At 44.4% G+C, this 27,222-nt stretch overlaps 1 protein-coding gene across 15 annotated transcripts in view; it reads right to left on the bottom strand.

Moving 5' to 3' along the window:
- RIMBP2 (RIMS binding protein 2) overlaps positions 1–27,222 on the bottom strand; it is a 312,677-nt gene that overhangs the window by 231,277 nt on the left and 54,178 nt on the right. For all 15 annotated transcript variants that reach the window (XM_069960976.1, XM_069960983.1, XM_069960980.1 and 12 more), the window contains exons 4-5: positions 9,144–9,320; positions 5,763–5,897 (exon numbers count right to left, since the gene is read on the bottom strand). In XM_069960976.1, coding sequence (XP_069817077.1) covers positions 5,763–5,897; positions 9,144–9,320 — 312 coding nt within the window. The remainder of the gene's footprint in view (positions 1–5,762; positions 5,898–9,143; positions 9,321–27,222) is intronic.

Consider the following 27,222-nt stretch of genomic DNA (forward strand, 5'->3'; position numbering starts at 1 on the left):
TATGTATTTGCTGAACACGCATGTATTCTGAAGGAGAAGCTGCCTCTGGCAACACCTTATCTTCTTCAGAACAAAAAAAATCTTCTCTTCCCCAACACCCACCATTAAGGGAGAGTCAGGGGATGCAGAGACAATTTAAAGTGATGGCGAAGGAGAGTCTGACCACAGGCTTTAGGCCTGGATAGAGCTTACATCTATATACTTGATTGGTCTTTGGAAAGTGTATTATTTCTGCTATGCACAGTGAGGAAAATAAGTATTTGTAGGTGGGAAAACTTGCAAAATCAGCACCAATCAAAGAATGGATAGGTCTGCAATTCTTATCGTAGGTACACTTGTGGTGTCCCACTGTGGGTGTTGATAATCTTTACACCCCTCGCTAAAGTCTGTACTTATCTGTGATTTTTACTATAGCTGTTGTGTTACTACAGATGACCACTAGATGTCGCTACAGTGTGTAACTAAAGTCTAGAAGCTGCACGGCTTAAGTATACTAAAGGGTTACTGTTTGTCTAGGCACTAGATTCTGTTGTCCAGTGGTATTTCTCCTTTCTTCTGACCTATTCTCTCTTTTCTATCCTGTTTCCCTATTGCACTCTTTCCACCCAAAAACAAGACACACACTACACAGGAAGTCACCAGTCCGTTCTTAGTCAGTATCCTGCATGAGTAGGACACAGAGCAGAGCCTTCTTACAAACATCTTTCTAGAGGCATTACATAAGCTGTGTGATGCACTTTTAAACCCTTCAGGAGAGGAATAGCCTACAGATAACCTCAACCCACGCCGAGGAATAGGAGTCACTACAGTGCAGGACAGTCTCCGCAGAAAAGCCAAAGAGCTAGGAACTGATTTGGGTGGAGCAAAGTGGATAAAGTCGATGAACTCCATCTTGCAATGCATGTGTACTTAGGAACTGTAACCATTCTGCTCATTCCAGGTAACAGGGTCTGGGGCCTGTGTCACCCATCAGTACGGTTCAGCCAAAACTAGTGGGCAGAAGGCAATGTGAAGACTATAGACAAGGTCAAAACACAGGCACAGGTTGTTTCTTCTTCTTCTACAAGTATTCATCTAAACACTCCAACCTCCCGGCAGAGACCACCTCTGACCACCTGTGACATAATGCCAAGGGACCCTGCAGCAACCCGACAGGACACCTACCACAGGGGAGACGGGTACAACAGGCATTACACTACAAAAGCAGGCGTGCCATCACACCTGTGTGCCCACCTGGCACTGGCGTCATGTGACAAAACCCTTAAGGTCCAGCTGTATCTCGGCCAACCACCACAAGTAGTGGCATCACACTTCCACCTAGCAAGTGACTGGCCATCCCACCGCTATAACATCATCCGGGGGCTCACCACACACTTCATCTGTGAGAGAAGGGATCTATAAATAAAAATTCCAGGAACTCACATGTTTGATTTTTAAATAACTAATATGCATTTTATTGCATGGAATAAGTATTTGATCACCGACCAACGAGCAAGAATTCCTTCTCTCTCACAGACCTGTTAGTTTTTCTTTAATCAGCTCCTCCTACTATGCACTCTGGATTAATTTCACCTGTTTAAACTTGTTACCTGTATAAAAAAAAACAAAAAACACCTGTCCATACACTTAATCAATCACACTATAACCTCTCCACCATAGCCAAGGCCAAAGAGCTGTCTAGGGACAAAATTAGAGACCCGCACATGGCTGGGATGGGCTACAGGACAATAGGCAAGCTGCTTGGTCAGAAGGCAACAACTGTGGACACAATTATTAGAAGATAGAAGAAACACAAGATGACTGTCAATCTTACTCAGTCTAGGACTCCATGCAAGATGATTCTGAAAAAGGTCAGGAATCAGCCCAGAACTACATGGAGGGACCTGGTCAATGGCCTTAAAAGAGCTGGGACCACAGTCTCACAGATTACCATTAGTAACACACCACACCAATGTGTGCCCTGTAGGATTAAAATCCCACAGGGCACACAAGGTCCCCCTGCTCTCACCAGCACATGTCCAGGCTAGTTTGAAGTTCGTCAATGAGCATCTGGATGATCCAAAGGAGGCATTTGTGGTGTCCCACCATGGGTGTTTCTGTTTAGAAAACCCCTCGCAAAAGCCCAATACCTCGCAAGTAAAGTGGTGATGAAGTCATGTATAGGTTTTGCGACTAGATGTCAGTATTATGTAGATATGTTGTACAGCTGTAGTCGTGTAAGGGTTATTGTATTGTATCTTGTGATTGTGTACACCAATGAGAGAGACTCTTTCCTTCTACCTATCTTTATCCTCCTTTCTTCTCACATGCTCTTCTTCAACACTCACAGGAGCTGTTACATTCACCCTGTAGGAAGTAGCCACATGAGGAGAGGAAGTGTAGGTCCAGACTTAGTTTAGTTTCTCTTTGTTTCTCAGAGGAGCAAGACACACAGATCAGGCATCCATACTGAGCTTAGCCAGGATCCTGGCTCTGCAAAAGACCAGCTCGGGACAGACCAGCTGTAGTGTACACGTATGAAGAACATAAAGACTTTCTTTCTTGAAGCAATACTTCTACCTACAATGCAGTGCTAAACACCTACAGAGAGGAGAATTCAGGGATCACCACAACAGAGGAAATGATCCAGATAGAGTACGTAGGCTCTTGGCTGCTTTGCTCTATCTCGCAACACAGGGGACACTGGGACACCCTCGGACACTTAGCTCAACTCAGGTAACCAAGACTGGGGCTTGTGTCACCCTGATAGGACAGGTACCCCAACACTGCAGGGCACAAGGTGGTATAGCGACAAAGGTCGAAACACAGGCACAAGTATTCTTCTTCTTCTTTCAAGTATTCTTCTTTTTCTAAAGTTCTGGCAGAACACAGTACTACATTGGGTTGGGACTCTCAAGAATAACTCCTCTCCACTCTTCTGAACTCTCTTCTCTTCTTCGCACGCAACCAAGTCAGCACTGCTATCTTACTTTCTACCTCGATATCGCTCAGTGCAGATCTAGTGAATGCAAGTCTGTATTTCAACAGCCACTATTTATCTTGTACCTCAGATGACTTGCTAGTAAAGAAAGTTTATTTTGTTTACTGGGACTCAGTGATCATTGGATCAGCACCTACACACAAGCTACACCATCCTTGAGTCATTTCCCCTTTCTGTGGGTGGGGGTACTGACAGTCCCAGTGGGTCACATCTCCACTCTGGACCACCATGATAAGCGCCCAAGGGACCCATCACAACCAGGCAGGTCACTGACCATTGAGGAAAAGTATAGCCAGCCACACATTAAAAGCAGGTGTGCCCTTATACCTATGTGCTGAGTAAGCACTGGTGTCACGACAACCTACCACCTGGCTGAGCTATACTCCACCGACCAACCACCACAGTAGTGGAGTCACACAGTATCATCTAGCAAGTGACCGGTCGCAGCTGCAACAGAGCAGCCACCACACATGGGAGAAGGTCATGTGGTCAGATGAGATCAGGTAGAATTATTTTCGTATCAACTCATCTCGCCATGTTTGGAAGAAGAAGAAGGAGAAGAGGGATGAGTACAACCCCAAGAACACAATCCCAACTGTCAAGCATGGGGGGGTGGAAACATCATAATTTGGGGGTGCTTTTCTGCAAAGGAGATTGTATTGAAGGAAGGATGGATGGGACCATGCATCGCAAGATTTTAGCCAACAGCCTATTTCCCTTAGTAAGAGCATTGAAGATGGGTTCTGGTTAGAGATGAGCGAACCGGGTTAGGGTTTGATTCGATCCGAACGTTCGGCATTTGATTAGCTGGGGCTGCTGAACGTGGATAAAACTCTAAGGTTGTCTGGAAAACATGGATACAGCCAATGACTATATCCATGATTTCCACATAGCCTTAGGGCTTTATCCAACTTCAGCAGCCACCGCTAATCAAATGCCGAAAGTTCGGGTTCGGATGGACTCCAGCATGCTCCAGGTCTGCTCATCTCTAGTCCTGGTAGGGTCTTCCAGCATGACAATGACCCAAAACACACAGCCAAGACAACTAAAGAGCGGCTCTGTAAGAAGTATTCCAAAGTCCCAGAGTGGTCTAAAGGTGGAGTGTTAGGGCCCTATTCCACCGGACGATTATCGTTCGCATAATCGTTAACGATTAACGATCTCAAACGACCGCTATTGCGAAAGAGCTGAAAACGTTCACTCATTTCCATGGAACGATAATCGTTACTTATGATCGTATTTGCAATAGTTTTTTCTTCGCCATTGCGTTCGTATCTACTGCGAACGACCGGACGTCTTATTCAATGCGAACGATTTGCGAACGGGTAACGATAAAAATAGGTCCAGGTCTTATAAAGCGATCAACGATTTCTCGTTGGGTCGTTAATCGTTAACTGCATTTCAACCGAACGATTATCGTTTAGATTCGAACGATTTAACGATAATCTGAACGATAATCGTCCGGGTTAGTATCCCTTTAGATATCTATAGCAATATCAATGACGGAAATCCGCTGCAAACCATAATCATGGCCAACACTGCTCCGTGTAGCATACCCTAAACCAAAACGGTCATCTTGGACGTGCAGAGGAAAACCTGGAGACCTTCAGGTTGCCAAATGGAAGAGGAAAAGAAAACTATCCAGCACGATGTCCATAAAAAATTGCTTCTTTATTAGTGCTGAATCAATTAAATTACACATAGAGGGAAATTTATCACACATGGTGTAAAGTGAAACTGGCTCAGTTGCCCCTAGCAACCAATCAGATTCCACCTTTTATTTTCCAAAGAGTCTGTGAGGAATGAAAGGCGGAATCTGATTGGTTGCTAGGGGCAACTGAGCCAGTGTCACTTTACACCATGTTTGATAAATCTCCCCCAATTCGGCCATTTTTCTTTGCAGATCTTCAAGTAATAAAGAACAGTGGAATTGTTGGGATCAGTAATTCATTGCTCTGATAACCTCAGCTATGGACCGGAGTCTAATTTTGGGCTCAGCATTAATTGACGATAATCCAGAGATTAAGTACAGTAGATCTTATAGAGGGATGTTAATAACCTGGAATATAAGCAATCACTGTAATTTATTCCTGCCGTAGATCAAAGTCCTCATCCCTCCTGAGACAGTTGTTAGCCACCCTGATATATGGAGGCCATAAATTGTGCACCTTAAGCTGCATATATTATTGGCTCTTAAAAGTCAACGTCAGCAGATATGTGTGCTATTTTTACATAGGCCGACACTAGTTAGAAGATTACTATGATACACATTTGCATTAAAGGGATACTTCACAAAAACGAAATATTCTTTCATATCAACTGGTGCCAGAGATTTGTAATTTACTCCTATTAGAAAAAATCTTCTAGTATTTATCAGCTGCTGTATGTCTTGCAGTGGTGTATACTTTCCAGTCCAGGACTGCTCTGGACAGTTCCTGACATGGTCAGAGGTGGCAGCAGAGAGCACTGTGTCAGACTGGAGAGCACATATTTATCAGCTGCTGTATGTCCTGCAGGAAGTGGTTTATTCTCTCCAGTCTGACACCATGCTCTCTGCTGCCACCTCTGTCCATGTCAGGAAATGTCCAGAGCAGTAGCAAATACCCACTCTCCACTTTCTGCAGGACTTACAGCAACTGATAAGTACTGGAATGCTTGAGATTTTTAATAGAAGTAAATTACAATTCTCTGGCACCAGTTGATTTGAAAGAAACTATTTTTGGTGAACTACCCCTTTAACAAACTGCCTATAATATGCCACATAGATGGACGCCAGTCCTACCTTGTTTGGGGACAGGATGCATGGTGGACCACCATTGGAGATGAATGACAGCTGTCTCTGCAGCCATAACAGCTCCTTCTGGGACTGCTTCAGCAAATGTTCTACATCACTTGGCTTTTGACCCATTAATCCCTCCTGTAGCAGAAAAAAACAACATCAAGCTAAAACAGCAAAAAAAAAATAAAAAAATAAAAATAAAAAATAAAATACATATATATATAATAAAATATATTAACCACTGATTAACAATGAACATAGAAGCAATTGAAGATATTATCCATAGTGACAAGAAGAGGATTTGTGAACCATGGGTAACTAGCAATACTGGCATAAAGTTTGGGGTCTTCTTATATTTTCTATATTCTAAACTTTAGATTTCGCAGACACTCCATTACTACTTTCTATAAATAGAAGATACTGGCCGCCCCTTCTAATGAATATTGAGGGCTGCTCTGTGCCCCTCTGCTAATATTAGTCAGGAGGGGTGGGATGGCCAGGGTGAATCGGTTCACTGAGGGTTATAGCCCCGCCCCCAGTGTACAAAAACACCTAATTGGCATATTAAATACTCTGCTAATATCCTGAAAACAGTGCTTAGGATGAAGGTTGTATTCATGATTATTAACGGACGTTGTTTTGCAACAACGACTGTTATTTGATCTTATTTTTACATTGTGGGAACATAGCCTTAGATTTTTTTTTTGCTCATATAATAAACCAGCTGCAGTGTCATCTAATTCATCCAAGCTCTGCTGTATCCAGACATTTCATTGTTGCAGCTGGGTCATGTAACCTCTGATCAGCCGTTTTGTTGACTTTCAGATTACAAACGGCATCCTCTCCCTTTCAAATCTGCAATGAATCCCATGATGCATCAGCACAGCATCACATGGGCAACTAGAGCCAGTACCATCTGCGTCTGCTGACAGAACAGTGTAATAATCTTCATCCCTATATTCTCCTAGGAGACTTAAAGTATGCACTTAGGCAGGCTGAACTGCCATCCATTTCACCTGTGTGACAGGCGCTGTTTAATCATCATCAGCAACCTTAAAGCGTAACTGTCATTTCAGGGCCATTTTTTTTAAAAAAAACATTAAATATCAACAGTTCAAGCGATTTTAAGAAACTCTTTAATAGGTTTTATAAACCAAAAGAGTTTCCTTCTGGACTGAAAAAGCAATCTCCCAGCCTCCCCCCTCACATCAGATGAAGCAGGATTTCTGTCTCCATTATGTGGCTATGGAGAGGGGAGGGGCTGTTAGGAGTGACTGAGCACGGAGCAGTCTTGCACAGCACAACACCCTGCAATCTTCTCTCAGTAAGTTCATAGATAAGCACTGACCTTTGTGACCCCAGAATCCTGCGGTTTAGGTGCCCACACAGTCTACAAACAGCTGACCTTCATGTCACCTCTTCCTGCTCCCTCATCTCCCTCGGCCCCTCCCCCCTCCATAAGGATAGAATGGAGAGAGCAGAACCCGTCTTCACTGGCTTCTCTGTAATGAAGAAGTGTTTGCCTGATAATGCACAGATAAGAAGTCAGGGGGGGAGGCTGGGAGATTGCTTCTTGAGTACAGAAAGAGGCTTTTTTGGCTGATGAAACCTATTACAGAGTTTCTTAAAATCGCTTATACTACTGATTTATGCAATAAAAAAAATATGACAGTTACGCTTTAAGCATCAGGAATGCCCCTCAAAAAAACTCACGGTTAACACCTGCTATTTAATTTACACCCGCTCTGCGAGATAGAGTTCATGGGCTTCTAGCAACTTTGCTCTATCCGGATCAGTTCCTTTACTTGCTTTATGGATACTGTCCTGCACTGTCTCTCTCCTGGTCCACGGCCTGACTTGTCCTCTCTAGTGGAAGCTTAACACTGCATAGTGTAGAATACGGTTGCTTGAGAGTAAACTGCGTCTAGGTACATGGGTTCTGCGTCTAGACTACAACTTAGACTGGGGTCCCAACTAGACTGCTGTAGAGAGCGTTCTGGCTTGTGTCCTTCCTCTATAGAGTCTCGTGGCAAAAGACACTACACTTGCTCTACCCATGTGACTTCCTTCCTACAGCCCCTGTAAGGTGTGCCGTGAGTGGGTGAGGAGAGCGTATGTGAGGAGCAAAGAGAGAAATGATAGGATAGAAGAAGAAAGTACTCTCATTGGCATACAGATCCATGTGACATACAAACAATAACCCCTTAACTACTACAGCTGTGCAATAACTGAGCATGAACATTTGCAATAACTACATCTTGTGGCGAAACTCTGGTACTACTACATCACCACTTACACTCAAAAAGTACAGGCTTTTACGAAGGTTGTAACCAATAGCAACACCCGTGGTAGGACACCACACATGGCAGCCCCCATGAAAGTAAAGGGGGCTTGAAAAGAAATAATCTGAAAAACAACATCCAAAAATGTGGCTGAGATGGTAACCCCATTGAGAACACAGAAACACATGTAATTCCCATGGGGTCACCATGAGATCACATGACCCAACTGAAAAATCAATCAACAATTACAGTCATTTACTTAATACTTTAAGCTTGCTGTCAGTGAATAGAAGCCAGTGCTGGACTCCATCTTCCTACATAAGTTACTTACAATAAATTAGTCAGGAGTCAAGGACAGAAAATATATTCACGATATACCTGCCGCTGCTGCTGTGTTTAGCGCACAGACAATTGTCTAGAGACTAGACTGATACATTAACAGCCCCTTTTAGTCAGGATAAGAAATTAGCCGCTGAATGTAAAGAATGTTTCCAATTCACTGGCAGCAAACAGATGTCAAGGCTGCTAAGGAATCAATACACAGTGTGGGAGGAGGATTAAGATAATGGGAGGCAATATCTTTAAAGGGCTAGTTCACCAATTTTTTTTTCTCTTTTAAATCAACTGGTGCCAGAGATTTGTAATTTACTTCTATGAAAAAAAATCTCCAGTTGTCCAGTACTTATCAGCTGCCGCGTGTCCTGTAGGAAGTGATGTATTCTTTCCAGTTTGGAGAGTAGTAGAGGTATTCTATGAGGATTTGCCGCTGCTCTGGACAGTTCCTGACATGGACAGAGGTGGCAGCAGAGAGCAGTGTGTCAGACTGGAAAGAATACACCACATCCTGCAGGACATCCAGCAGTTGATAAATACTAGAAGACTTGGTATTTTTAAATAGAAGTAAATTAGAAATCTATATAACTTTCCAGTTGATTTGAAAGAAAAAAAAATGGGTTGTGTCTCATCTTTTCTGCAGCTGTGTTTCTCTACTGCCCCACAATCCCTTTAAGCCCCGCCCATGCCAGTACCGTTTAAGGTGATTTATATAGAAGGAAACATTAAACAAAAAAAATACTTCTGCATTTTTTTTTTTTGTTTTTACCTTCAGGCATCCGAGTCTGGTCCTCAGCTCGTCGCACTCCACCTGCAGGAGCCGGATCTCCACTTCTCGCTCGGACTCTTTGCTAGGATAGGCAGAGTGAGCCGGTCCTCCGTTCACGGATCTCATGATGTCTCGTGTTGCTGGCTTCTTAGCCAATGTTGTAGAAGTTTTCTTCGGCTGTAATTATAAGCAGAATAGATGGAATAAAGGTTTAACCACATCCTTTCACTTCAAGGCAGTGATGATAAATTATTAATCCGAGAGTCAATGTATGAGAAAACAGAAGGAGATGGAGAATAACACAAACATATTGAGAATAGGATAGACAGGAACAAATGGAGATGAAGGAGCGACAGGAAGCTCGTGCTTAAAGGGGTATTCCGCTCAAACATAACTTTTCATTTGTTGCTGCTCATGGTGAGACTAACAATTCAATAGTTGTTATTATCTATTCAGTCTCCTTCCCCCAGTTCTGAGCTGCTGCTTTCTGCTGAAGACACAAAAATCTGTGTGTGAGCTTTTCTCTTGGCAACCCCCCCCCCCCCCCCCCCCCCCCCCCCCGCACACACACACAGACAGCTGATGTAAACAAAGATCAAAGTCCTCAGTAGCACTCCAATAACCACAGGGGCCCAAACTGGCTTCTCTTCGGACACAGATTTCAACCGGGTCGTGGATCCCAATCGGCCCAGTAAATGCAGTATAATGAAGATGGATGACAGCGTCCAATCATGCGAACATATCTTTTATTCCTCCATAAACAGACAATGTAACATTGTCTGTTTATGGAGGAATAAAAGATATGTTCGCATGATTGGACGCTGTCATCCATCTTCATTATAGCTGATGTAAACAAGTCACTGGCTGGCTGTATCTGCAACATTGTAGCTTTTTTTCTAATACTGGGAGGTTTAATCTGAGGTCAAGTTGCTGATGAACTCACTCCCTTTAAAGTCTTGAAGTGTCGCTGTCGTTTTTTTTTTTTTTTTTGCAGAAATCAATAGTCCAGGAGATTTTAAGAAACTTTGTATTTGGGTTTATTTGGCAAATATGCCATTATCTGCATTCAAAAAGCCTTTCCCCAGGCCCCCCCCCCACTCTCTCTCTCTTTCACTGCTCATTATCAGGAAATCTCGACTCTTTTACATCAGTCGAGCCCTGTGTAACCTATGGAGAGGGGAGGGGGGGGGAGGAGGGAGATTAGTCACTAGCAGAGAACAAAGGATTACATAGCGGGACCTGTGTGAAAGCCGGTATTCAGAGGTCAGAGAGGTCAGTGCTGACTTTAGAGGAGATAGCCCGGTGATGTAGCTGTAAATTAACTCTTTGTTGTCTTGTTTTGGTGCCTCATCTCACTTCACCCTTCCCTCACCTCTCCATAGAAAATCATGAAGACAGGGGGGAGAGCTTCAAATTGCTTTCTCATGATAAAATGCGTTTTTCGCCTAATAAACTCAATTATAAAGTTTCTCAAAATCGCCTGTACTATTGATTTCTGCAAAAAAAAAAAATAATAATTTTTAAAACGACAGGGACACTTTAAGAAGTAGTGTTAAAGGGGTAGTGCGGCGCTCAGAAATTATTCACAGAATAACACATATTATTACAAAGTTATACAACTTCGTAATGTATGTTATTTCTGTGAATCGCCCTGTTCCCCGTGTCCCACCACCCCCACCCGTGTACCCGGAAGTGTGGTGCATTATACATTACCTGATCCGTGTCGAGGGCCGTCCGCCATCTTGTGCCAAACGTAATCTTCGGACGGACAGCCGAATCGCTGCCACCCGTCCCCTCTCCGCCGCTTCACAACTGTGCTCAGCCGCGATTGGCTGAGCACAGTTATGCTCAGCCAATTGCGGCTGAGCGGCTGATGACGCTGTAGAGGGCGGCCGGCATTCGGGACAGTCGGAGCTGTTCGCCGGCCGCCCGAAGAAGACGTCACTCGCTGAAGATCGGAGACGGGTGTTGGCACGTGACAGGTGAGTATAGCGCATCACACTTCCGGGTACACGGGTTGGGGTGGTGGGACACGGGGAAGGGGGCCATTCACAGACATAACATACATTACAAAGTTGTATAACTTTGTAATGTGTGTTAAGTCTGGGAATAATTCTTTACCGCCGCACTACCCCTTTAATTCCCTGTATTAGCTCTGTATGCAGGGAACCTTTTGATATTCTGATATTTAGTGATCTTTTTACTCCTAGGCTTTAACCATGACAATGGGCAGGGCCGGTTTTAGACTAAATGTGGCCCTGGGCAAAGTAGAAGGTGGGGCCCCAAATGCTAAAATATTGTAGCAACAATTTAAGGTCCCCATACATGTTACACTTTTGTTGGTGGTACCTGCTGCTCGTGGTGGGTTCGGCCATCAGTGTAAGGAGTATGAGGCTCTCTGGACAGTCTGACAGATGATATCAGTGGACGTAGGGGGTTAGGCTTGATGGAAAATCAACGCCTAAACTCTCTGTTCTCAGAGAGATAAGCCGCCATCAGATCTCCTATAGAGAACACAGGAACACTCAGCTGTGCCAAACATTCCTGTGTATGGGGAGGATGGGGCCAGATGGGAGAGATAATGGTCAGCTGAAGGATTGTGGCCAGTTTAAGGGACGTATTACACAACCTGATAATCCGGAGAAGTAAGCGCCAATCTGGTAGAATGGAGCTCGCTTAGAGAGCCTAATACATGGCTCAATTATCATGCCAGGACTGCCACTACTGTACATGCCAGGACTGCTGCTATTGTACATGCTGGGACTGCTGCTACTGTACATGCTGGGACTGCCACTACTGTACATGCCAGGACTGACACTACATGCCAGGACTGCCGCTACTGTACATGCCGGGACTGCCGCTACTGTACATGCCGGGACTGCCGATACTGTACATGCCAGGATTACCGCTACATGCCGGGACAGCCGCTACTGTACATGCCAGGACTACCGCTACATGCCAGGACTGCCACCATAGAGTGACCACTGCATAATGACACTATATACAGGCCAATATTAGCACCACACCATGACCGCCACATAAAGACTCTATATATACACTATATAAAGACCATATTACCGCCATAGATTGACCATCACATAATGACTCTAAATACACTATATACAGACCAATATTATCGCTATAGACTGACCACTGTATAATGACTCTAAATACACTATATACAGACCAATATTATGTGGTTGGTCACTGAACGGCGGTAATATTGGTCTGTATATAGTGTATATATAGAGTCATTAGGTGGCAGTCACAATACCAGAATTTTGAGTTCAATACCGATACCATATTTTTTTATTTCGATACTAAATACCATTTCAATACTTAATAAAGTATAAAAAAAAAATGCTTAAAATACAAATATAATGCCCCCCCCCCCCCCAGGCCGCGGATATGATGCCCCCATGTACTATGTTTTATTTATGTGACTTTTTGATCCCTTTTTTGTTACGTTTTATAGTTCGGACAATTACGCATGCAATGATGCCAAATGTTTGTTGTTGGACAAAAGGAAAAAGCTGGGATTATTAGAACTTGTGTTATGAATTTTTAAAAACTTTTTTTTACACTTTTTAATTCCCCTGTACCTCCCAACATACCTCCTTGTGCACTACAACTCCCAGCATACCTCCTTGTGCACTACAACTCCCAGCATACCTCCTTGTGCAACTCCCGAGCATACCTCCTTGTGCACTACAACTTTCAGCATAGCTCATTGTGCACTACAACTCCCAGCAAATCTCCTTGTGCACAACAACTCCAAGAGCTGGGAAGTACAGGGGAATTAAAAAGTGTAAAAAAAAGTTTTAAAAAATTCATAACAGAAGTTCTAATAATTGCAACTCCCAGAGTTGTTGTTCACAAGGAGCTCTGCTGGGAGTTGTAGCGCACATAGAGGTATGCTGGGAGTTGTTGTGCACAAGGAGGTATGCTGGGAGTTGTTGTGCGCAAGGAGGTATGCTGGGAGTTGTAGTGCACAAGGAGTTGCTGCACAACTGCAACTCCCAGCAGACCTTCTTGTGCACTACAACTCCAAGCATACCTCCTTGAACACAAAAAGGTATGCTGGGATTTGTTGTGCACAAGGAAATATGCTGGGAGTTGCAGTTGTGCAGTAGCAGCCTCCCAACACAACAACTCCCAGCATACCTACAGCGGTGCTACAAACAGTATTGCGGCTAACTACCGTGTAGATTGGGGCTACAGTGTAGGGGCATACTGTGTGGACAATAACACCTGCCCCCATAGCCCTAAACAATATAAGACCCCGTGTTATGTGAGAGAAACATAAAAGATTAAAAGATGAAAACTTGGTATAAAAATATATTTATTAATAATTCAGTAAATTTCAAAAGTTTTGAGAGGATGAGTGGTCGGCTACTGATGGTCTGCTCTCTGGATGAGTCTTCATGAGAGTCTCAGCTGTTAGGGCTCGTTCACACTACGGAATCGGCACCGAATCCTGCCTTTGTCTGTTTGAATGGAAGGGCTCGCGCACCTTCGGCTTTGGCTGTCCAGGCATCATGGGAATTGTAGTTTTGCAACAGCTGGAGGGCTTGAGTTTGACTCCTGTGTTTAAAGATGGTCTCCTCTCTGTTGGAGTCTTCAGGAGCCTCAGATTATATAGATGGTCTCCTCTCTGTTGGAGTCTTCAGGAGCCTCAGATGCTATAGATGGTCTCCTCTCTGGATGAGTCTTCAGGAGCCTCAGATGATATAGATGGTCTCCTCTCTGTTGGAGTCTTCAGGAGCCTCAGATGTTATAGATGGTCTCCTCTCTGGATGAGTCTTCAGGAGCCTCAGATGTTATAGATGGTCTCCTCTCTGGATGAGTCTTCAGGAGCCTCAGATGTTATAGATGGTCTCCTCTCTGGATGAGTCTTCAGGAGCCTCAGATGCTATAGATGGTCTCCTCTGGGATGGAGCAGGTGGTGGGGCAGGGTGGGATGGGGCAGGGTTTGGGGGTGGTGGTGGGGCAGGGTTTGGTGGCTGGGCCACATTCTGGCGAAATCTGTTCCTCTTCCTTGTCATCTATAGACTCTCCAACACTCCAACTCCAAGAAAAGTTAGCCTGGACTAACTGTGCTGTCAGGGTGCCGCTTGGTTTTATTGTCACAACCAGGTTCTATTGTGACATCATCCTCATACGTGACATGATGACATCACAAGCAGTGGGCGTGGCCAGAGCACATAGAGATGAAAACTATGGGGGAGATTTATCAAACATGATGTAAAGTGAAACTGGCTCAGTTGCCCCTAGCAACCAATCAGATTCCTCCTTTCATTCCTCACAGACTCTTTGGAAAATGAAAGGTGGAATCTGATTGGTTGCTAGGGGCAACTGGGCCAGTTTCACTTTACACCATGTTTGATAAATCTCCCCCTATGTGAACCTGCACTGGACTTCTACAATATAACATTACAGCATTTGTTTTCTGCTCCATTTTTAGTCCCATTAGTAAATAATAGTAATAATCAGTGTTTTCTCTGCCTGGTGGGGCAGCACGGGGTCTATAGAGGGGCTTTATTTAGAGTAATAATTTATCAGGAATACACCCCCTCCCCAGGTTGGATGCAGATGACATTATGCTTTATGGTAGATGCTGAGTGTTGTCCTAACCTGACGGCTCCATCATGAATGAGCTCCCAATGTATCTGGTAGATGGCTCCTATGTTATGGATGGTAGATGCCACTGTTAGGGGTCTCACACCCCCACCCCCCAGTATATATTTACATGGAAGCTATAAAATAGTGTGACAGTGTAACTCTCATGTATATCCTATAGGGGAGGGGGAGGACATGACAGTTACTTAACCCCATCATTACTCTGCTCTCTTCTCTGAGGCCACGTTCACACAGGGGATTGTTTCATTAAACAATGGCCGTTTTTGCAGATTGCAAAAACGCCAGTCGTTTAATGCCACCGTGGCATTGCATTAAATAGCATGGAATCACGGCCATAGTTTATACACACTGTAAACACTATTGCCGTTGTTCTCTGCAGCCACACAAAATAATTGACATGTCTATTGTGTTCACTGAATAGCGCCACACAACATAGCCTGTGTACACAATGTAAAGTGCAGCTCCCGGACGTACTTTACATTGTTCTCTGTGGCTAACTGGAGTGTGGACACACCCGAATGTGCCCTCATTTCAATTCAAATGAAGGGATTGGCCAGGTGAACGTCTCACACGTGTTTCACACGGCCATGTCAGCCAACAGCCACTTTTTTGCCATGTGTGAACATGAATATCACAGAGGCGTATCACAAATTAAAATATCAATTTATTATAACCAGCAAAAAAGGAATAAAAACGCCACAAAACATACATAGCACCCCAATCCAATACTTGACTGGAGTGTACTCGGGTCTCTTGACCCACATTACTTGGTCATTGGTTTGCAGAAAAATGAAGCAAAAAAAAAAAAAAAAAAACTCAGTTGCCAAAAAGTCTGAGCACTTTAGATTCATCTTGTCTGTAGTTTTCTTTTTTTTGGAGGCTGAAAAGTGAGCGTCCATATACTGTGTGCACATGGTCTTATGGCAGATTCACTCACTGCAGAAATATTGCGGTAAATCCTGCACCTCTGAATTACACACAGTGGCGGTCAGTGCGTCCCGTCTCGTGGAATAGTAGTCCCGATTTCCAGTTACTCAGATTTTTTTAGAAAGGTCTGGTGCGACTTTTCCAGGAAATCTGAGCACCTATAAAGCGGAGCTAATAATGGCCGCCACCACAGACCTGGCTCTTTTACGTGACCATATTTACTGCACAATTTAATACAGGCGCAGGTCTCGGTCTGACCTCATTCCTGATGACCTGAGCGGATGGGGAAAATCCAAATGGGACGGATTTGTGCAGGTAATATCTACAGCAGATTCCGGTTGCAGGCAGGTAGAAAAGACTTCACAGGTCTGGACAATGTCCATAGAAAAGTAGTGATGTAACTCGGCCCTTCTGGTGGTGACATCTTGTTTCTCACATTGGACGTGCATAATGGGCCACTCCATATGCAGCACACTCCTGCTGTATATGGAGGGGTTAAATGCCGCTGTCAGGTGTGACAGCGGCATGTACACTGTAAAACAGCCGGCACAAGCGATCGCTATGTGTCGGCTACTTGAATTTGGTGCCGCCAGGAGCTGACAGTGTGCGGGGTAAGAAGGTGACACCAGGGGGCGGCACAGAGAACATGGCTGGCGCTCAGCTAGCCTTTGTGCTATACTTTGTTAAACTGCACTATTATGCAGCTTAAAGGGAACCTGTCCCCCTGCATTGCAGCGCAGAGCCTACCCAACCCCCTGGTGCAGCCCCGGATACTTACCCTTTCCTGCAGTCCCCCTCCTGAAACCGGCCCCGGGACGGAGATATCGGCGCCCGAAGCTGAGCGCATGCTTTATGCTAATTAGCAGAGATGAGTCCGATGCCCATAGAAAATGAATGGAGCCGTCATCCTCTATGGGCATCAGACTCATCTCTGCAGCGCGAGCACCACTTCCGACAGGGACATGTTCCACGTCCTAGGTGACAGGTTCCTTTTAACATAAAGTATCGAATACCAGGAAATCCTGGTACCGAACCGTTTTTGTTTTTTTTTTGCCCGAAATATTGATAGTAGCATTATTATTTTGGTGCATCACTAATGTTCACACATGCGCATATTCTATAGACTGCTTTGTTGCAGATCTGTAGCTGAAAATCTGCATGTGTGAACATGACCGTGCATTCACACTGGCCGGATCTGCTGCAGATGTCGGTGTAGATGCCCTATTACCCAGAGATCATCTGCCATATGAGGCAGTTATCTCCCCGTGTAATAAAGGCAGCGATCAGCAGATAAGCAAGTAAACGCACACTCATTAAAGGGAACCTGTCACCCCCCCCCCCCCCCCCCCCGTGCCGGGGTGAAGGACGCCCGACCCCCACTAGAGACCCTTATAACTTACCCAATCTCACCAAGTCCCGCTCCTGGAGCTGGTCCTGGGATGGAGATATCCTTGTTGGAAGCCCGGCGCACGCGCTGCTGAGATGAGTCCAGTGCCAATAGAGAATGACAGCAAAAACGAATGATAAAAAATAGCAAAAACTTCATGTGAACCCAATCTTAGACGGAATGACCAGCAGTGTAAGCGAGCAGATCAATGCCCGCGTACAGGGACTATTAAATGCCAGCAGAATTTAAGTCCCCATTGACTTCTATAGGATTCCTCTAGCAGAATCCGCTCGAAACATTGACATGTCTGAAACACACTGAGCAAGAACGGTCCCACCATGCTCAGTGTCCTGCTTTGAGTGAATGAGAAGGTGCCTCCGCTGCTGCCGCTCTCTGCTCTGAAGTGACATGTTGTTTCTTTGAGCGGAGAGTGGAGGCAGCAGACTCGCCTGCTCTCATTCACGGAGCTAAGCCGCGGAATTCCACTGTTCTTGTTCAGTGTGAACAGGGCCTTTGGGCGGAAAGCAGATCTGCGGCAGAAAATGCTGCTCTGAAATTCTGCAGTGTAAACAACAGAGTGGAAAACCCATTGAACACAATGGGACATTGCCCTGTTCATATTTTACAGGAGGAATTTCAAGCTGAAATGAGAGCGGATTCCTCTTCAATTCCTCACCTTTTCCTCAGTGTGTACATGCTCTTACACAGAAATGTGCGGTCTACAGATTATTTTTTAACATGTTGAAAGACAGTGACCAGCTGGTCAGCATGCCGATCCCTGGCCTAATCACATGGGGAAATATTTGCCTGATTTGGCATGTAATCTTTCTGTGTAATAGGGCCTTTCCAGCAGGATGGGCACAGATTTAGGGTACTGATCACTTGGGCAAATATTTGGACTTTGGTAGATGTCTTACTAGTGATGTCACCATACCAGAATTTTGAGTTTGATACCGATACCAGCTGTTTTATTTCGATACTCAATACCATTTTGATACTAAATAAAGTTTGAAAACAAACAAACAAAAAAATACATAATGCCCCCCGCCCAGACTGCGGATATGTGCACTAAAACTCCCAGCATACCTCTATGTGCACAACAACTCCCAGCATACCTCTTTGTTCACAAGGAGGTATGCTGGGAGTTGTAGTGCAGAAGGAGGTATGCTGGGAGTTGTTGTGCAAAAGGAGGTATGCTGGGAGTTGTTGTGCAGAAGGAGGTATGCTGGGAGTTGTTGTGCAGAAGGAGGTATGCTGGGAGTTGTAGTGCAGAAGGAGGTATGCTGGGAGTTGTTGTGCAGAAGGAGGTATGCTGGGAGTTGTATCAGGAGGCTGTTGCTGTAAAACTGCAACTCCCAACATATCTCTTTGTGCACTACAACTCCCACCAATCAGCTAGTTATTCCGTATCCTGTATTTTGGGATGCAATGCACTTATTGTCCACCAGGTATTTAAATATGTAAAAACCATGCAACAAATAACCATACCGCAGCATGTGAACACAGCTGCAATTGGCCAGTAACCTGTGTCACAGCAATCATCGCACAGGGAGCTCTAACTGTAAGTCATACATTTCATATACAGTATAATGGAAAACCTGTGGCTTTTCAGCTGAGGAGAAACTACAAGTCCCATCATGCATTTCCGGTCACAGTCTGACTTGTACAGCAGCAGTGCATGCTGGGAGTTGTAGTCTGGCATTGGCTATCACTATTTATGTTCTGGGATGTGATTTGACCAAAAATCTGCAGACTTGGCTTTTTTTGTATTTATGCTATTTACTAAGCAAGAACAGGAATGTAATCATTTTATAGTTCAGACAATAACATTTCAGCAATCGGGGCATGCTGAGGGTTGTAGTTATGTAGTGATTGGCTGAAAATATAATAATAACCTGTATACGTTTGTGCTCCATGCTCCCCAGTGTCTTCCTGATTTCTCCAAACTCCCCGCAACCGCCTGTCCGCCTGCAGTGCCACTCTCTGAAGTGACAGGTCAATCAGCCAATCACTAGCCAAGACAACCACAGCAGCCAGTCATTGGCTGAGCAGCCTGTCACTTCAGAGAGTGGCTTTGCAGCTGCAGAAAGAAGCCAGGAAGACATTGGGGAGCATGGGGAGGTAACATATACAATGTATTACTTACTATATACAGCAGGGGCTGCACGCTCCTTGCAGTGAAGAAATAACTTCTTTTATTCACCCAACACATGATGGCCTGGAGTGACGCCCATTCCTGGAAATTGGGGTCTAGCTGTGAGTCTGACTACCCCAGAGGTTGTGCACCCACCCAGCTGGAAGCTATCACACTAATAAGCCTGACACAGTGCAGTTCTGGATTTTCTTGGAAAAAAAAAAAATAAATAATAATAATAATAATAATAATAATTATATATATATATTTTCTTTCCAGCCTGGCACAGTGCTCTCTGCTGCCACCTCTGTCCATGTCAGGAACTGTCCAGAGCAGTAGGAAATCCCCATAGAAAACCTCTTCTGCTCTGCAGACAGGAAAAAATACACCACTTCTGCAGCACATACAGCAGCTGAAAAGTACTGGAAGACTTGAAAATTTTTAAGAGCAGTAAATTACAAATCTATATAACTTTCTGGCAGCAGTTGATTTGAAAGATTTTTTTGTTTTTGCTGGAGTACCCCTTTAACTAGCTAAACGCTGAGCCACACCATTAGGAGAAGGATGTGTGTTATATAAATAAGATTGCGGAGTATGTAACTTCTCTAGAGTAAAGTAGTTCTAGGCCTGACAACCTCATGAGAACAGCATGACCTCTTCCTATTACAGCTGCTTGGTTTTTATTGGATATAAGTGGCTTTACAATCTACAGGTCACACATGTCTTTGATGTTCACACATTACTATAAATACCAATACGTATGTTTGCTAATCAATATTAATTACTTTGGGCTGCTCAGTGTGGTCTGCAGAAGCTGATCAATGGCCGTTAATATCAATTCAAGCTTTAATAAGCAGAAAAACATCTACGGTTCGGATTAAACTTGACTAAGCAGTTACAAGCCCCGGGGCTACATGGTATAAAGAACACGTCTGGAACTGTTATACCACTTTAAGGCCATGTTAACACACTGTAAAATAACTGTCAAATAACGGCCGTTGTTTTTAGTCTTCAATGATTTCTATTGAAGTCTATGGAAACAATGGCCATTGTTCATACACAGTTTTTTTTATTCATAATCCTTTCACCATCTTTTTTAATAAGTTCAATAAACTTAAAAAAAAAAAAACACTCCAAAAGGGCCATCTTGAACCTAACCTAGAATCATGCACCATCATTGTAAATATATTTAGGTTTGGTGCAGGTTTTGCAACTCAGTTCCATTGAAGTGAATGGAGCTTAACCCCTAGACGACCCTGGGCGTACCTGTATGTCCTGGGCTGCCTAGGGGAGTAACGACTTGAGGAACATATATAACAAGTCAGTTTTACCCCAGGGCGAACAGCGTAAAAACAAAAACCCTCCAAATAAAAAAAAATCCTTTTTTTTTTTTTTAATTTCACGAATCATTTAAATTTTTTTCTGGTTTCGCAGTGTACTATATGAAAAAATCAGCCTGTCATTACAAAGTACAATTAGTGGCGCAAAAAATAAGGGCTCATGTGGGTTTCTAGCTGAAAAAATGCAACTGCTATGGCCTTATAAGCACAAGGAGGAAAAAACGCAAACGAAAAAATAGAAATTGGCAAGGTCCTCTAAGGGTTAAAGGAGAAATGTTATTAAAGTATTGTATTGTCCCCCAAAAGTTATACAAATCCCCAAGATACACTTATTACGGGAAATGCTTATAAAGAGCTTTTTTCCCTGCACTTACTACTGCATCAAGGCTTCACTTCCTGGATAACATGGTGATGTCACTTCCTGGATAACATGGTGATGTCACTTCCTGGATAACATGGTGATGTCACTTCCTGGATAACATGGTGATGTCACGACCCGACTCCCAGAGCTGTGCGGGCTGTGGCTGCTGGAGAGGATGATGGCAGGGGGACACTGAGGGACATAGGGCACTGGAGGGACACTGAGCATCCCTCTGCCATCATCCTCTCCAGCAGTCGGGTTGTGACATCACCATGTTATCCAGGAAGTGACATCACCATTTTATCCAGGAAGTGAGATCACCATGTTATCCAGGAAGTGAAGCCTTGATGCAGTAGGAAGTGTAAGTAGTAAGGGGAAAAAGCACTTTATAAGCATTTCCCGTATATTTATATTGGTGATTTGTATACCTTTTGGGGGGCAATACAATACTTTAATAAAATATTTCGCTGGACTTCTCCTTTAATTGCAAATCACACCTGAACCAGAGACAAGAGTAGTGCTGTCTCTGGAAGAAAGTGGCCGTGTTTTTGCAGCGCAGGATAAGCCCTTTAACTCAGAACTGATGCAGTTCACAATATTAAGGTGCACCTTTTGAAGGTCTGTGACATGGTCGCCACTCAGTTGTAGGTCAGGCTGGAAGCTTACTGGGGCTCTTGTTTTGTGGCTCTGCCGCTTCTCTCCAAAGGCTGTATGTACAGTATGTATGTGTCTCCTTCCTTTGCTCTATATACTCTCAGGTAAGACCAGGATGAGATGTCCTTCCCAGTAGGCAGGCAGGCTTAGAAGGTTTTCAAACTAGGTCTATGGGTATGTGCACAGAGAATCCGCAGCAAGTGATCCGCCTGGATTCCTCAGTGTGCACATGCCCTAAGTTAATGTGCAGGTATGTTTGCTCCCAGCCATACCAGCTACAAATACAGTTTTAACAATATAAAACATAGAGAAAAGTTTCTTTTTTATTATAGGGGTACTCGAGAGAGAAAAAAATGTTTTCAAATCAACTAATGTCACAAAGTTACGCAAATTTGTAAATGATTTGTATTAAAAAATCTCCATGTCCTGCAGGAAGTGGTGTATTCTTTCCAGTCTGACACAGTGCTCTCTGCTGCCACCTTTGTCCATATCAGGAACTGTCCAGATCAGTAGCAAATCCCCATAGAAAACCTTTCCTGCTCTGGACAGTTCCTGACATGGACAGAGGTGGCAGCAGAGAGCACTGTGTCAGACTGGAAAGCATACACCACTTCCTGCAGGACATACAGCAGCTAATAAGTACTGGAAGACTGGAGATAAATAGAAGTAATTTGTTTTGCCGGAGGTAAACTATGATCAAAGACTGAGGACTCATTTACACTTCCAATAGTATAGCCCAGAATTGCGGACTGCATCACGTATGTGCATCCATAATTGTTCGCAAGGCCCAGACCTCTACATAGAAGATAGTGATCCGTGCCCCAATTGGGGGCCCATTCTAGGACCTGTTCTTTTTACAGCAGAGATCACGGTACAATAACACGTACGGACGTGTGAATGGGGCCATTGAAATATATGGGTCCTAAGTGCTGTCTGCAAGCGTGTGTGTGTGTGTGTGAATGAAGCCTATCAGTCTATGTTGGTATTTTTTCATTGACTTCCTGTACAAAATGTATTTGGATAGAAAAAATTATGTGAAAGTATTTACAATAAAGCTTTTATAAAGGAGTGCCGGTTTCCGACGTGTTCTTCTTGCCATTTGTCTAGGAGTCAGAAGTTCTTGCGGCATAAGGTATGCTTACTTCTACAAGAACAAACATCCCGTCACACTGACTGATCCCATCAAAGTCAATGGAGTCTATAAAGGTTCCTTGATCTCCATCTGAAAATAGCTCCGGCTTAGTTGTTATGGTTCTATCATACATAGAAGCCAGTGTGCCGCCATGAAAAGAACCTTAGCGGGTATTTTAGATTGACCTGGAAGGTGTCGGCTATATGTTCTCTCACTCAATAAAAAAAAACCTCATACTGACATAGTGTTTTTATCATTTCCTGATGATAGATGTATTTTTTGTATATGAGAGGGCAGTCTTCTTGCCTTAGCTACTGTAAGAAGTAGTTCAGAGACGTATTTTCTAGTAGCTATAACATTCAGTGGAGGGAATTTATTGAAGGGGTATTCTATGGAAAATATTCTATATGTAACGGTGGGTGGGCGTCCCGGCCACTGTTCTCTTATTCGCTACCGCGCCCGCCTTCTCCCATCTGCGGAAGGTAGGGTCCCCACTTTCCACTGCTGCCCTGCTTTCCATTTCAGCCTAGGTCCTTCAGGCCTAGCGACATGGAGCAGCAGGTGTTTCCTCTCTTCATGCAGTATAGTTCTGGCCACTAGAGGGAGCCATGCGCACCCCCTCTGCATTTACAGGCTCAGTGCCTTAATTCTCTCCACCTGTGGCTTAGATCTATAAGGAGGCTTCCTGCACATGTACCCTACCAGAGCATCAAGGTCTTTTGGTCCTGCTAAGGTCTGTTACTTTAAGGGCCTTCTGTTACCTTGCTACAGTGTTCCGACATTCTCAGTTCTGGTTCCCATGTTTCTGCTGTGGCATTTCCGTGTCCTGGTGTTCCTGCATTCTCTGTCCTAGTTCCCATGGTCCTGATGTGGCATTTCCCTGTCCTGGTGTTCCTGCTGTCTAGCCCTGCACTCCCAGTTGGTTCCTGTATTGCTTCGTGTACCCATCCTGAGTGTGAACCTGACCCGACCCATGTTTGCACTAGCTACCCATTCCTGCACCAAGTTACCTGCATTGTGTGACCTGCACCGTGTGGCTTCATCTCCAACATCTGGTGTGTCCTGTGTACTCTCTGTTTGGCAACTTGAGTGGTTAAAGAGTTGTCCAGCGTAAATCTTTTTCTTTCAAATGCGCTGATGTCAGAAAGTTATATAGATTTGTAATTTACTTCTGTTAAAAAAAAATCTTGTCTTCCCATACTTATCAGCTGCTGTATGTCCTGCAGGAAATAGTGTTTTATTTTCAGTCTGACACAGTGCTCTCTGCTGACATCTCTGGCCGAGACAGGAACTTTGTCCCGGTTTTCTATGAATCCCCATTGAAAACCTCTCCTGCTCTGGACAGTTCCTGTCTCGGCCAGAGATGTCAGCAGAGAGCACTGTGTCAGAACGGAAATAAAACAACAATTCCTGCATGACATACAGCAGCTGATAAGTATGGGAAGACTTGAGATTTTTTAACAGAAGTAAATTACAAATCTATATAACTTTCTAACACCAGTTGATTTGAAAGAAAAAGCTTTTCACTGGACAACCCCTTTAACCCCCTGGCCATCCGGTCCCGGACCAGCTGCCACATGTTCTGTTTGTCTCAAGAAGTAGCGATCTGGCGTGTCCTCCTGTCTCCACCATCAGAAGTATCTTGTGAAGAACCGAGGACACACTGTCACATGGCACAGTGGGCTCACATCCGCTGATCCTGACACTTTGCACCATTAAAGGGGTTATCCAGTGTTAGAAAAACATGGCCACTAAGCATGGACAGGTAAATGTATATAACAGGAGTTACTCACCGGGTAATGATGTTTCCTCGAGTACATGACAGCACCACGGAGAGAGGGACCCCGCCCCCTGGGACAGGAAACCTGAAGTATAAAAGGATTAGGCCCTCCTCTCAACCTCAGTGAGTATTCCAGAGACCGGAGAGAGCCATGATTAGTATCAGGACTGTTTAATCTTTAAGAAGCACCATCACCAATAACAATACTATATTTTTTTTTTTTTTTTTTTTTTGCACACCCAAGTGAAACACAGTGAAGGAACCAAAAAGGGTGGGTAGTAATGGTGCTGTCATGTACTCGAGGAAACATCATTACCCGGTGAGTAACTCCTGTTTTCCCCCTCGACATGACAGCACCACGGAGAGAATACCAGAGATGAAAGATAGACTAGGGAGGGACTATAGCCAGTAAGACCTTACGCCCAAAGGCCACACCAGAGGAATCAGAAAGATCCAACCTATAGTGTCGGAAAAAAGTGTGCGGTGAGGACCAAACCGCCGCCCTGCAGATCTGAGAGATGGAAGCATCACTTCTTTCCGCCCAAGAGGTAGCAACAGCTCGGGTGGAATGGGCTCTGAGCCTAAGGGGAGGAGAAAGACCAGCAGAAGAGTAAGAAGAGCAAATACCCTGCCTTATCCATCTGGCTATAGAACTACTACTAGCCTTACACCCCTTATTGGGCCCTGAAAATTGCACAAATAAAGACCTAGATTTCCTAAACTGTTTTGTTACTTCTAAGTATTGCAGTACAGAACGTCTCACATCTAGACAATGGAACTCCCTCTCCTTCTCATTGGCTGGTTTGTCACAAAAAGAGGGTAACACTATCTCTTGAGAGCAATGAAATTCTGACACCACTTTAGGCAAGAAAGCAGGATCTGGTTTGAAAATAATTCTATCAGACAAAATCTTGGTGTACGGTTCACTGCATGAAAGGCTCGCCAACTCCCCCACCCGTCTGGCCGATGTTATCGCTACCAGGAAGGCGGTCTTAAGTGTAAGATTTTTTAAGGATATATTAGACAAAGGCTCAAAAGGGGCATCTGTAAGACTCTTTAAGACTAGGGTAAGGTCCCAAGGAGGAACCGATGGTGATAATCTTGGCGAGAGTCTGGCTGCTGCTCTAAAGAATCTTACCACCCAAGGATGAGTGGCGATCTGTTGGTTATATAAGGCTCCTAAGGCCGAGGCGTGCACTTTCAAGGTGGCTGGCTTAAGGCCCTTGGCTAAACCCTTCTGTAGGAAGTCTAGGATCTGTGCTATGTTAGGAGAATGAAGATCAACCTTTTTGGCTCCCAAAAAAGAAAAATATGTTTTCCATATTCTAAAATAGATGTTTAGGGTTGTAGGCTTCCTGCTCCGCTGTAAGGTAGATATGACCTCGTCCGAGAGTCCATGACTTCTAAGAACTAGCCTTTCAAAAGCCAGGCCGTCAGGTGCAGTTGTTTCGTATCTTGATGAAAAATCGGTCCCTGAGAGAGTAAATCCGGACGGTCCGGTAAGACCCAAGGGTCTGTCACTGACATTGACCTGAGACCTGAGAACCAAGCTCTGCGAGGCCAGAAGGGAGCTATGAGAATTACTCGAGCCTTCTCCTGCCTGATCTTTTTTAGCACTCGGGGAATTAAGGCTAGTGGAGGAAAAGCGTACATCAGACTCCACTGCCAGGCCTGGCTTAGAGCGTCTACACCTAGGGGCCGGTCCGCTGGGGACAAGGAAAGAAACTGTCTCACCTGTCTGTTTCCCCTGGTTGCGAACAGGTCTATGACCGGTCTCCCCCAAAGATCCGTGATCATCTGAAAGACAGAAGGATTCAGGCGCCATTCCCCCTGTAGAAGCTGATGTCTGCTGAGAAAATCCGCTCTTATATTCAGAACCCCCTTCAGATGGACTGCTGACAGACTCAAAAGGTTGCGTTCTGCAAAAGAAAATATGTGATAAGACAAGTCCAATAACAGAGGGCTTCTAGTGGTACCCTGTCTATTGATAACTGAGACTGCTGTGGAATTATCTGAAAAAATCTTAACATTAGAGCCACCAATGTGAGACTTTGCCACTGTTAGTGCAAAATAAATGGCCGCTAATTCCTTAAAATTAGAAGATCTAACGATGAATACATCGTCCCAGGTGCCTTGAAAATTGTATCGGTCGGTGTGTGCACCCCAACCTGATGGGCTGGCGTCTGTAGTTATCACTTTTGGAGAATCAATAGTCCAACTAAGACCCCGCAGGAGATTAGATTTAGATAGCCACCAGGAAAAACTCTCTAATGTCGTTTTGGACAGTGAGATTTTCCTGTCAAGACCCTTGGGAGATCCATCCCAGGCCTCGAGGAGCTGAGCCTGCAAAGGTCTAGAGTGAGTCTGAGCCCACGGGACTGCTGGAATGGTAGCTGTGAATAGTCCCAGCAGAGACATACCCTTCCTTATAGATGTCACTGGGTTTCTGAGAAGAAGCTGCGTTAATTTTTGTAGCTTTTCTATCTTCTCTTCGGGCAGGAACGACCTTTGTGTCAATGAGTCCAGAGTGATCCCAAGAAAGAGCTTTTTTCTCTCTGGCACCATAGAGGATTTCTCGAGATTTACCATCCAGCCGAGCTTCTTTAGGATGGATAGCGTTCTTCCCAACATTATCAGAAGTTTTTCTTCCGTTTCTGCTACCAAAAGAAAATCGTCTAAATATGGAATAAAGATGCCCTCTTCCTCTCTTATGTGGGCTGCCAT

This window comes from Dendropsophus ebraccatus, chromosome 3, assembly GCF_027789765.1.
Source record: "Dendropsophus ebraccatus isolate aDenEbr1 chromosome 3, aDenEbr1.pat, whole genome shotgun sequence".
Lineage (NCBI taxonomy): Eukaryota > Metazoa > Chordata > Amphibia > Anura > Hylidae > Dendropsophus > Dendropsophus ebraccatus.